Consider the following 13,435-nt stretch of genomic DNA (forward strand, 5'->3'; position numbering starts at 1 on the left):
TCACTTTTGGAAACACAGTACAGATCTAGATGAGCCATAGGTCCACTCAAGTGAAGTAAATGGTTCTTACAACCAGTGACAGCCTGCAGAACAAATTTGGTTTTATTTTCCTGCTGGTGGGAGGATGGTCAGACAACAGGGGAGCCTTTAAAAAAAAAATCATGACTGTGCTACTTAAATTAGGAGGCAATGAGATTTAACGGACTAAGCACAGGAGGTCCCGAGTTCCCATTCTGGCTGCGCCACTGGCTTACCATGCAACCTTGGCCAAGACCTTTCATCTCAGTCTCCCTCTCTCTGTCAAACAATTATAATATCGCCTACCTAACTCCTAGTGTGCACTGAGGATTACTTAATATACGTACAGGGCTCTGAAGATATAAAGTGAGAGGTGAGCACAGGGACAAATCTCTCCAAGCAGCTCAAGGGGGAGGAATAGAAAAATCCAATATGAAAAGACACTAACAAAGCAGCATTCAGGGCTCTTACTTTTTGCTTCCACTGCCATCCCCGTAGCAATGCAGACTCCTGGAATCCAAGGCCGGGTGCTGGCACTCCACGCAGACTGTGTGCCCCTCGCTGAGATATCGCATCCACTGAGTATAGGAACTGTTCCCCTGCAAACAGCCTTCCATGATGGCAGTGATCTGGAATTCGACACAATATCTGCAGCAGAAATGACAGTCTCAGCTAACTTAACAGCAGCATTACAGACCTACCAGTGACCGAGCAACCCAGAGCAGACTGGGTGAACAAAGATCATTTTAAGAAAAGGGAAAGTGCATCACAAAATACACCGTGCACATTTATTCTGATGAGTTAGAGCTGAGTGTTGCTATTCAATAAAATATAGGTGCTTTCAACCTACAGATACCAAAGTGCTTCTCAAAGGAAGATATCACTGACGCCCCTTTTACAAATAGGGAAACCGAAGCACACACAGCAAGTAAATGATAGCTCCAGGAATAAAGCCCAGGTCTGCTGACTCCTAGTCTGGTTCCCCAGTTCACTGGACCGTGCTGCTCCCAGTGCTTAGTTTTGATTATTTATGGTAATTCTTCATAGGAGACTAAGACCTGTCTGATAGAATAATTCATAATAGCACCCACGTCTCAAGTAATTGGAGGTCTTTCTATGGCAGTGTACTTGCTTGGAAGTGGGGTGAAGCTGCCAGCTTTCTGATCAGGATTATCGGGCTAGCAGTGAGACTTCGCCCTCTATTTGTGCCATGCTCAGATCATGCTGTACGGGTGTTTTTAACCAAACCTTAGAGGAAAGGCTAAGAACTGGCCTTGTTCAGGAAGGAGAATGGAAGTTTGAGGTGGTAGTAACTGCCTGCAAACATATCACAGAACGGGGTTTTGCACAAGCAGAAGCTCTTTCCCTGCAGAAGCTTAAATGAGGGTGAAGGATGCATGTACATTACGGAAACGTGTGTGCGCGCAAGGGTGCGGAACCAGCAAGTACACAACTGCCATATGGTGCCAGAGAGGCACCAATATCCTCCCTGTGACACTTACAGAATGGCAGGTGACAACAAAGAAAACCCCTCCACAGGAGCTTGAAATAAGATGCCACAGAGAATCACCAGCCTGCAAAACGGAGTAAGGCAGGAGACAGGAAAACACGCAGGAATCCCCCTTAGCGATCTGCTACATGGGCCTGCATCAGCAACGGCAGCCCCTACCAGAACGAGAAGCAGGAGGCAAGGCCAAAGTCAGCACCCTCACAGACCTTAGTTCTTTAAGCAGAGCATAAAGGAGGAACGTTTGCCAAATTCATGGCTGTGTTGAGAACTCCACCCTGGCAACTGATCAGCACTTGCACATCTGTCTCTCGCAGGATTTAAAGTGCACATGAAAGCCATATGCAGAACCTGGACGTCTGCCAGTACCTGCACCGTGTAATAGTGACATTGGGAGGAAAATGCGCAGCAGCAGCTTAAGGGAGCCAAGCATATCAGGTACCCCCTCCAGCTCTTGATGCAATCAAGCCAACCAGTACAATAACCTGCCTCCTACACAGCAAGGATGCCCAAACTCTGCTCTGCTGGTACCCAATAGGGCAATTTACCAGGAACCCAAAGGGCAAAGCTAATTTGCATAAAACAGAACCAGCTGCACCTGGCTTCACCTTTAATACAGAGGTGCTGCCCACAGAGACTACAGCTCCCAGCATGCTGGAGCTGGAGTCTCTATAGTCCATGCTTTCCCTTTAATGCAGAGGATAACTATGGTTCACACTGTAACCCAAGAGGGGAGTGTAAATGGCTATCCCTATTATAAAGCTGAAGATCAATGCTAAACTGCAAACAAGTAACAAAAACATAACACACACACAGGAAAAAAAACAGGGGGTCCACAAATGCTCTCCTCTTTGACAGCAATTAATAGGCATCAAGGGCCTATACAGTTGAGATAAGAAGTTCCAACATCAGTGATTGATTTATTCTAAGTACCATGACAGTAACACTGCATACACGCACATTCTTCTGACTATTTAGGCCACGGTCTATGCTGGAAATCTATTCATGGTGCAATATAAACAGCAAAGAGCACAGTGAGACTGAAAGCTACCCTGCCAGCAAGCCCATCACATGATGATGGGAGAAAAGGGCACTGGACCCAGAGAGAAGTAGGTCAAGGGAACCGGCTGAAATGACCGCTCTTTGCTTACGGGATTCTAAATAGCAACATTATTAAACAGCTACAACTCAACTCTCCCCATCAAGCAGAGTCAAGCCCTCTATTTTGTGAAGTTGGTGCTGCACTGGAATCAGGCTTTAAGGGTTTGTGGGACCTGGACTTGTAGATTCAGTGTTTCCAAGCTGCACTTTAGCATCCACACTAAATTGTAAACCTGGGTTCACACTTACAGAACCTGGGTCTCACAACCGTGCTAATGCATCCATACTGAACTACGCAGACCTTCTGACTTGGGTCTTCGGTTTGATCTGTGACCACACTGCAAAATTTCACGGAGGAACTCAGGTTTAGACCCACCCCCCAAGCCAGGTCATAGGACCTGGGTCCTCATTTATATGTGGACAGAAGGGAGGTTTGGGCACAAATCTGAGTCAGAGCCCAGGCTTAGCATGCTGTGTAGACATCGTCTAGAAGTCTCCATCCTGCTGAACATCTGCTCTGATAAGAGCAGACCCTGGGTGCAATCCTGCACACACTGAAGCCAATAAGAAAAGGTGCGTGAAGTGTGATTACACTGCAGCACTCAGCCCCCAACTTACCCTGCTCCTTCATTTTCGCTGGACGCAGCTCTCTTTTTCCTTGCTTTCCCATAACCTCCTGTGGTTATTAATGCTGGAACTGAGCACAAAGAGAAATTGCACACATGGTAAGTGACACTACTGCACCGAGGCCACTTGTGCCTGTCAAACAATAAAAACTGGGGCTTTGATGGTCTTTAACGGCACATATTTTTTACTCTGGCAGGAAACTGAAGACAATTCCATATTATCAGTGAATATCCAGCATTTGATTGGAGATACATTTATATTCATCCCCTTTTACTGCCTGAGATGGAGGCTGCTTATCAGAGCCGTGCCAACCAAAGGAGAACAAAATCACAGTTCATTTAATACCAACTCTCGGCATGTTTGAGAAAGCCGATTTAAAATAAACCTGAACTCTTAAATCCACACTAGTAAAGAAGTCAAAGCCAGATTCCGGTCTCAGAGACATCAGCAAAAAAAAAAAAAAAAAAAAAACAGAAGTAGTCAGTGGAATTACACCTGTGGAAAGTCAATGTATTCGAGATCAAATCAGCCTTTACTCCAGATTTACATCAGATACTGGCACGCAAGAGAAACTGGATGGGGAAAGGTGATACCTTATCTCTACTGGGTGCCATTCCTTCATGACTGTTGCAGCTGATTTATAAAAATACTGCTCAGCACCTCCTCAGGCCAAATTTTCCCTCCTACTTACAAGAATTTTCCTCATCAACTTCACAGGAATTACTCCAGTTTTACAATCCTACATGAGCTCAGAATCAGACCCCTGGTGTGTTACTTTTGAAACATACCAGATTCCACTAAACAACATGTACTATTTAAAATAAATTTCCCAGAAAGGATGCCCATGATCCCCATATAAAAGGTTAAATTCGGTTCTCAGTAACGCTGGTGTAAATCCAGCGTAACTCCGCTGACTTCACTGGGGCAACTCCAAATTTACATTGGTGTAACAGAGCAGAATTGGGCCCAAAGGCTTTATCTGCAAATAATTCCAGCCCAACAAACCCTGTAAAGAAGGTTTAGTGGCCAGGCCCCTGGATTCAACCAAGCTCTCTTCAGCCCAGGACTCAGCCATGTTCCCAAGAGGTTGCGTTTTCAATGTACTTACTAAGGGACTGTTTGCACTCAGCTCCTTCCTGGTTCCAGTACTCCACACAGCCAGCCTTCTCCTCCAGAGGAGGACACGCCTCACCTCCATTTCTAGGCTCCTGCACGACGTGTCTCCTCCGAACTCGGTATGTTGCTTGGCAAGGCTCTGCACAGCCACTCCAGTCACTCCACTCAGATACAGCACAGGAGACCTCTGGGAGTAGGGTGAGAAACAACAATGTAGACTGCAGAAATCGTGTGCGTGACACCTTCAGAGATGGATTGGGATCTCTGGCTCAGCTCAGTAAAGCAACCTTCCCCTGACTAAAGCTGCGGGATGCGGAGTTTGCAGCCAACCCAGACTGCCTGCCGTATTTGGTCACACAGAGCACTTCCCAATGGTTTCAGTGGAAGGCCCCATACACTGATAGCTTGACCCTGGAGGAAGTTTCAACAACCTCAGGCTGATCTGTGTTGGGGGTTTTGCACCCATGTGGCCACACTGCAGCAAAGAAGCACTGCTGTAAAACAGTGCCTGCACTTAGTCCAGTTTGAAACCAGAGTAAGTCACACCAGTGTAAGACCCTTTTTATACTCTGGTGCAGCACATCTACGCTGGCTGGGGAGGGTGGGAGGAGAGAGTTGCAATGGTGTAACTACAGCCATGCAAACATCCCTAATGTAGACAAGCCCACAGATCCTTTATTCAGACATCATAGGTCTCTCCATAAACAGCAGGAGAATCTCTCCCACTACGTAGCAATGTTTTAAACTGCTTATTTCCCTTCTCCCACCAACAAACCACTTTCTTATCCAAATACCATGCCCGCAGGGTGTGTGCTCAACCCCAAGATACACTCTCTCTGGATGTGTGAAGGCATGAACCATGTGTATTTGCGATGTGGAGTACCATGGGGTAAATAGCAAATACATTTTCCACTAATTTTTGATTTTCTAAATAGATTTTGAGAGTTTAAAGCCAGAAGGGACCACTAGATAGCTAGTCCAACCTTCTCTAGATCACAGACCATTAAAGACTGAATGCATCCGATGAAGTGAGCTGTAGATCACGAAAGCTTATGCTCAAATAAATTTGTTAGTCTCTAAGGTGGCACAAGTACTCCTTTTCTTTTTGCGAATACAGACTAACACGGCTGCTACTCTGAAAACAGACCATTAAATGTAATCCATTAGCCCTTGCACTGAGCCCACTTATTTGTGTTTGAATAAAGCATCTCTTCCAGAAAAGTCATCCAGGCTTCATTTGAAAACATCAAGAGATAAGAATCCAACACTTCCCTGGGTAATTCGTTCCAATTGTTAACCACCCTCATTGTTAAAAAAAATTGTGCCTAACATCTAATTTGGCTTTATCTGGCTTCGACTTCCAGCCATTGGTTCCTGTTATGCCTTTCTCTGCTAGATTAAAGAGCCCTTCAGTATCTAGTATTTTCTCCCCAGGAAGGTACTTTGTAATCAAGTCACCTCTCAACCTTCTTTTTGGTGATCTAAAACAGATTGATCTCCGGGACTCTCGCCACAAGGTATTTTCCTCCAGTCCCTGAATAATTCTTGTGGCTCTTCTCTGTGCCCACTCCAAATTTTTCAACAACCTTTTTAAAATGTGGACACCAGAACTGCATGCTGTATTCCAGCACCAGTCTGACCAAGACCATATACAGAGGTAAAATCACCTCTGTACCTCCACTCACTACTCTCCAGGTTATACATACAAGGATCGCATTGGTGCTTTTTGCCACAGCATCAGACTGGAAGCTCATGTTAAGTTGCTTTTCCACTACGACCTCTAAATCCTTTTCAGAGTCTCTGCTTTCCCACATCCAATCCCCATTCTGTAGGTATGACCTACAATCTTTGTTCCTAGATATACAACTTTGCATTTCAGAGTAACAGCCGTGTTAGTCTGTATTCACAAAAAGAAAAGGAGTACTTGTGCCACCTTAGAGACTAACCAATTTATTTGAGCATGAGCTTTCGTGAGCTACAGCTCACTTCATCGGATGAAGTGAGCTGTAGCTCACGAAAGCTAATCCTCAAATAAATTGGTTAGTCTCTAAGGTGCCACAAGTACTCCTTAACTTTGCATTTGGCGGTACTAAATGGTATTCTGTCTGAATGGCCGCCCTGTCTTCCTCATTATTGACCACTCCAACAATCGGTCATCCACAAATTTTAGCAGCAGTGATTTTATATTTCGTTCCAGATGATTGATGAAAATGTTGCATGGTGCCAAGCCTAGTACAGATCCCTGCAGAACGCACTAGAAACACTCCCCATTAGATGATGATTCCTCGCTGGCAATAACTTTTTGAGATGTCAGTTAGCAACCACTTAATCCATTTAACAGGTGCTTTATTGATATTCTAGTTTTAAATCAGAATGTTACTTAGTATTAAGGGCTGGTCCACACAGCACAGCAACGTACACTAAATTTCTAAAGGTTTCAGAGTAGCAGCCGTATTAGTCTGTATCCACAAAAAGAAAAGGAGGACTTGTGGCACCTTAGAGACTAATGCTCAAATAAATGTGTTAGTCTCTAAGGTGCCGCAAGTCCTCCTTTTCTTTTTTTAAATTTCTTAAGTGCTCCAACATATTGCACATTAATTGGTCCTTGTAGAACATAGAAATCATGCCACCATAAATGTGCATTGCTCTCCACCTAGACCAGCTCTAAGTCAAATCCCTGACATAAGTCCAACTATATTACATCTACATGGTTACCTTTATCAGCCAAACTTGTAATTTCATCAACAAATGAAATCAGATTTGTTTGACAAGATCTATTTTCCATAATACCATATTGACTGGCATTAATTATATCCCTAACCTTTAATTCTTTATCCAGTGAAGCCCACATCTGCTTTTTCATTGTGTTGCCCAGGACTGACGTCAGGCTAACCAGCCTGTAGTTACTCACTTGCCCTTTTTAAATATTGGCACAAAATTAGCGCTCTTCTAGTCTCCTGGAATTTCCCCAGTAGTGCAAGATTTATTAAAAATTAACTCCAATGGGCCAGAGATCTCCTCAGCCAACTCCTTTGTTTTAGAACTATTGGGTACAATTTATCTGGGCCTGCTGATTTTAAGTGTTTATCCCAAGCAGATGTTGTCTAACATCATCCCCAGTTACTAATGCACCAGAAACTACTTCATCATTGTCATAGGATATAAGAACCTGCTTCTTTCCAAATACCTGCCTTTTCTGCATCACTATTAACAATTTGACCATCTCCATCTAATAATGAGCCTATATACCATTGCTAGGATTTCTTTTGTTCCCATATACTTTAAAAATTCCTTCTTGTCTTTAGGCCTGTCAGCCATGGAGTTTTCCCTGATGTATTTAGCTTCCCTTATCAATTTTCTGCACTTCGTAACTTCTTTTATTGATTGCTATTTATTTCTCCCTTTTCCCCCCATATGCTATATATTTCTTCCCCCCACCCAACTGATTGTGAAACGGCAGCTTTGACCGTCTAGTAAACTTTTTAAATAACTCCAATTTTCATTCATATTTTACCGTCTACATTCTTCCTCCCAATCAATTTCACTCAATGTTTCTTAGCTTTGGAAAATTAGCCTTTTTGAGAAGCATCAAGTTTATATATTACTGGTTGGGACTTTCCTCTACCCATTTTTAATGTCATCAAGTCACATGATCCCGAGGCAACCACCAACTTACACTCCAGTGATTAATTCATCTTTATCCATCACAATGAGGTCCAAAATGCAGTTACCACATGTTGACTGCAATATCTTTTGTGTTAGAAAATCATCATCTATAATTTTTGGAAACTCTAATGATGTTTTACTACTGGCTGCATGAGACCTCCAGTTTGCAAGACATGTCCTGAAGGCCCCCATTACAACACAGTTCTTTCAATACATTACACACGGGATTTAAGCAGTAACTTACCCTGTCCTCTGGTTTGATTCAATGGTCTGTAACAGATTTCCTCCTCCCCACCCTCAAACCCCATCCTGGGCTTTATGAATTAGTGCTTCGATCTATATGGATTCAAGATCCTGCATTTCTGAGTCATCAATAACTCTAAAACAGGCAACGGTGTCTTTAATATAGTGTGCCATCACACCCACACACCCTTTTTTTACCCACTCCATCGTTCCTGAACAGATTATAACCAACAATTTTAACATTCCAATCAGGTGAACTATCCAATCAGGTTTCAGTAAAGCCAGCTGCTCACATTTGTCCCATCAATGAGAATTACCAGTTTTGCTTGCTTGTTACCCAGACACCTAGCATTGGTACAAGGTGCCATTGAAACGTTTCTTCTCTTCACATTCTTTGCCACCTTGGTTCAATAGGTTCGCAACACACTGAATCCACATTTGAACTACATCCGTACCACCACTTATGCAAAGCTCAGGCCCCTTTTCATGTTCTCTTCCCATGAAAATTCCTGGAGTCGAGTCTCACTGGCATGAATTTTAGCAAAGAGCAGATTTCACTGCATCACAGGAAATGAACTTAAAAGCAGCACACAAGAATATTCACTTGCAGGATCAACAAGGAGTGTGGAACAATACCACATGACTTACCTAGCCAGTGACAATTAACCCACATGGCTCAAATAGTAAGTATAAAACATTCACAGAAAACTATTTGCAATCAGTCCAGAGTCCAAAAGCATGCAGAAAAAAATGTGCCAAATCCTTTTGATTCAATGATTAGTTAAATTTGAGTAAATCACACCCTGCTTAAAAATACGTCACCAGCAGAATTATCCACTCACTTCTCCCCAGAGATGTGTTTTTGGTTAGGTCTATTTTTTTATGGCCGGGGGCCTGCGTGAGCGCACACACACACACACACAAAACAAAAGACCACACACACAACACACAAGCTAAATTTATTTGAAATCTAAAATACTATTCTGGGTAAGGACCCCTCCTTACCCTTTTCAGTCACCAAAGCAAACATGGTAGAGAAGGCTGTGAAGTCTGTCCCTGGAATGGGGTCATTGGGCCTTGTTCTAGTAACACAACCATTACAATAATATTTAGAAATAGCAACATTTCTGGGTTTATTCAGTGCATGTTTACGCTTTCGCCGCCTCTGTTACTGCTAATTTGGGAAATATTGAGGCAGAACCACCAAGGCTTCCATCTTCCCTAGAGCCTCTCATCCAGTTTCATTCAGGAACCAAGCAACCTTTGGACTGGAACAGAACCCTGGGGCATTGGTCCCATCAGGACTGAAAGTGCGTGGTTCTTAAACTGGCCCATAAGCCAGGGGGTCTCAACCTTTTTCTTTCCGAGGCCCCCCTGAAGATGCTATAAGAAGTTCATGGCCCACCTGTGCCACAGAAAACCATTTTTTTCTGCATATAAAAGCCAGGGCTGGCATTAGGGGGAACGAAGCAGGGCAACTGCCTGTGGCCCCATGCCACAGGGGCCCACACAAAGCTACTTTGCTCAGGCTTTGGCTTCCACCCTGGGTGGCAGGACTCAGGGCCCCGGCCTTCAGCTCCATGCAGTGGGGCTTCGACTTTCTGTCCTGGGCTGCAGCGAGTCTAATGCTGGCCCTGCTTGACGGACCCCCTGAAACATGCTTGCGGCCCACCAGGGGGCCCCGGACTCCTGGTTGAGAACCACTGCCATAGGCTACCTGGGAACCACAAGCTGAAATAGTTACGGGACTAAGCAGCAGGGGGAACATTTTAAAAAAAAAAAAAAGGTCCATCAGTGTATCAGAGATTATTTTGTTGCGTGATTAGAGCATAGGATCGGGTTTGGGAGAACTGGTTTCCTATCCCTGGCTGGCTCTGCCACAAGTTTCCCATGTGACCTTGGGCAAGTCATTGCATATATCTGTGCTTCAGTTTCCTCACTGAGATAGGATAATAAGTATTATCCTAATAATTTACTTGTACTGTAATAGCACCTACAGACCCCAATCAGGGATGAGAGCTTGCTGTAGAAAGATGGTGCCTGTCCCAAAGAGCTTACCATCTAAGATAAGAGACAACAGGCAGATACAGTCAGACACATGAGGGAGTACAAGGTAAGAGCTCCTGGGAGGTGAAAATTCATCAACATTTGTAGAGTAATTTGAGATCCTCAGAGGCAGGACACTATGGGACACAGCTCTGTATTGGGACTCAGGAGTCCCGAGTTCTATTCCCGGCTCTGCCCCGAGCCAGTCGTGTGACCCTGAGCCATCTCCCTGGTCTGTGCCTCAGTTTCCCTATCTGTAAAAATGGGGCTAATGACACTGACCACAGGAACTGAATTTCTCATTTTCCCGGTGCTCGACCCCCGCTCTGCCCCAGGCCCTGTCCCACTCCACCCCTTCTCCCAATGCCCCACCCCCTCTGCCTCTTCCCACCCCGCCAAGTTTACAAGTCAAGAATACGTCTCAAGTCCAGTTCCCCTGCTTTGCTCACTAGACCACTCCCCCACACCTTTTTTTTTTGCTTGCCTGATGCTAATTTTTTCAGCACCTCCGTAGTTTGAAATCAACAGATTCCTCATCCCCACCCCATTTTCAGTCACCACTTCCCTTTCAAGCTTGACCTCTTTGCTGAGGTTGCAACTTAGTGCCACTTGTTCTTGGGGCTCCTTTGCAATGGGTTATGATGATTTTATTCCTCACAGAAGGAACCACTGTAGATCATTAGACCAGAGCAGACAGAACATCATTACAGGAATCCCTCATCAGCTCCACCCTGGCCCCCATCTTTCTGGACAGGACTCTAACCTGTCAAAATTATGTTTCGAGGTTTAAACTCCCAATCTCAAAGAGACATGATCAGTATCTGCTTCTGGAGGTTCTGCAAGGGACTAAGAGCCTTCATGTCCCATTGAAGACAATGGGCATGCCGCATCTTGCAGGACTGAGCCATTACATAGGAAAGTAGCAACATCAGTGCTAGATTGAGCATCGGTTTGTTGCACTAATACCCTCCAAGATGATCCTGATGTAAACTCAGACCCTGCAGTCGCAAATCAGTGTATTATACAATGTTTCATGAACAGCCCCCCAAAATATCCTTGCAGTCCTCCTATTTCATCCCAGTGTATTTGACTGACAGACACCAGACTATTCTGCAGCTGAATCAGCAGGAAAGGAATCCAGTATTTCAGCCTTGGTCATTCCGGCATCTCTGCTTCTCCAGGCAGGCCTCTGGACGGCTTCCCTAGCAGCTTTCTGCTGCCAGCCCTTCTGTGCAGTAATTCCTCTCTGTCTGGGATGTGCAGGCATGCTACCTCACATCCTGTCTATAATTAACACTCCCTCCAACTTCAAGTCTTCCTTGCTGGACTGAGAATAGTAACTGGGACATTCATTGCGCATATTATCTGAGAGTTTGCTCTATTTCAGTTTCATCTTGTTTTCCTATTTTAGAAAGTTCAGGTTCATACGTTATAATCCTAAAATCAACCTCTTCACTCTCCATCCACCTTCCTCAGGTTCCGAGACAGCTTTCTACAAACATCTATATAGAAACTGCATAGAAAGCCATAGCATGCTACAACAGCATGTGTTCTATTGACAGATCCCGGCTTTCCACTGGACTCGTCAGACCACTTGCTTCTCTCTGCTGGTGATAATCATTCCTGTGTCCCGATGTTCCCATTCAGCTTTGGTCCCACTCACTGTGCATCTATGCAGTCTACTAGTTTAGGGCCAGAGTCTGTAGCATGCATGCTCACCAGTCCAGGAGTAGCCCCCACTGAAATCACCATGACCACTTGGGGCATAAAGTACGACTTCAAATGAATAAGGATGGCAGACTCAGACCCTTCACGCTAGGCTCAAATGTGAAGAACTCCTGAGTTCTAATCCCAGCTCCGCCTTGACGTTGGAGCCCAATCTTGAGAGGTGCCAACTATCTCATCTCCTATTCAAATCAATGAAGAGTTCAGGGTGTTCAACACCTTGCAACACTGGGCATTTGCCACATAGCCGCAAAGTAGTCACAATGCCTCCGCTTCTTCTCCAGTAAAACACAGATAATCTCTAGTTACTGAATTAACTTTGTTTGAAACTGCGGCTAGTATTGTCTTCAGTATTTAAAAAACCACACACACACACACACACACACACCACTGTGGCACCATCCATAATATAAACAAATCTGAACCTTTCATTTTTGTAACCATACATCAGTAATTAGCATTAATGAGCTAAATAAATGAGACGCTGTTCCGAAGATGCAGCAATAAACCCTAAATGTTTATTGGCTTAGACAATGGCCAACATTAATCCTCTAATGAATCCTCTTTGAAATCACCTGTTCTTTCAGCCAAGTTTGGCTTCAGATATTAGTACCACACTTGAAATATTTCATTTTAATATTACTTGGATAAAGTAAATCTGTAGTGATGAAAAATAATCTATTAGAAACAGTCTACAGATATGATTCAATATCAAATATATTTGAGTTCCTTGCATCCAGTAAAAATGAACCATAAGAAATAACTTTGAGCAAAGAAGATATTAGTATACAGAAAGTGACCATGTATTTTTTGACATAATTCAGTGGCTAGTACATGGTTATATCTACAATATGCCACTAGATGGTACTGTTTCAAAATACTATTGTGATGTATAAATAAACAATAGGCAGTATCCATAACAGATGGTTTGCTGAAAATTTTGGCAGCTTTTGCAAAAGTGACCTACAAAGGGGGAAAATTGTACTTGCCTTTTTGGTTTATTTACAATGCATGAAAAGATTTTTTTTTCCTGCTAGTTTTATACATGAGAAATTTGGCCATTTATCATTCCTTGTTTTCTTGGAAGACTCCACAGACAACTGGGAAACTAGAAGGAGCATTATATAACAAGTATAGTGTTGTTATTATTTGGATTTCAGTAATATCTGAAGGCTCCAATCATGTTCAAGGGCTCATTATGTTAGGTGCTATATAATCACTTCAGAAAGCATAGTGCCCCAACCCCAAAAAGAGTTCACAACCTAATCCAAAACAAGACACAACAGTGACTTTGACAAACATTAGGAGACAAGGAGGAAGGTTGTACAGGGGTAATAGTAAAGCAATCACATGGTTACATACATCAAGTATTGCACAGACAAATTA

At 43.7% G+C, this 13,435-nt stretch overlaps 1 protein-coding gene across 1 annotated transcript in view; it reads right to left on the bottom strand.

Moving 5' to 3' along the window:
- LOC140897158 (somatomedin-B and thrombospondin type-1 domain-containing protein-like) overlaps positions 1 to 13,435 on the bottom strand; it is a 31,758-nt gene that overhangs the window by 7,583 nt on the left and 10,740 nt on the right. Inside the window, exons 2-4 of the mRNA XM_073309544.1 lie at positions 4,362 to 4,556; positions 3,245 to 3,323; positions 490 to 647 (exon numbers count right to left, since the gene is read on the bottom strand). Of these exons, the coding sequence (XP_073165645.1) occupies positions 490 to 647; positions 3,245 to 3,323; positions 4,362 to 4,556 (432 nt within the window). The remainder of the gene's footprint in view (positions 1 to 489; positions 648 to 3,244; positions 3,324 to 4,361; positions 4,557 to 13,435) is intronic.

This window comes from Lepidochelys kempii, chromosome 13, assembly GCF_965140265.1.
Source record: "Lepidochelys kempii isolate rLepKem1 chromosome 13, rLepKem1.hap2, whole genome shotgun sequence".
NCBI classification, from domain to species: Eukaryota; Metazoa; Chordata; order Testudines; family Cheloniidae; genus Lepidochelys; species Lepidochelys kempii.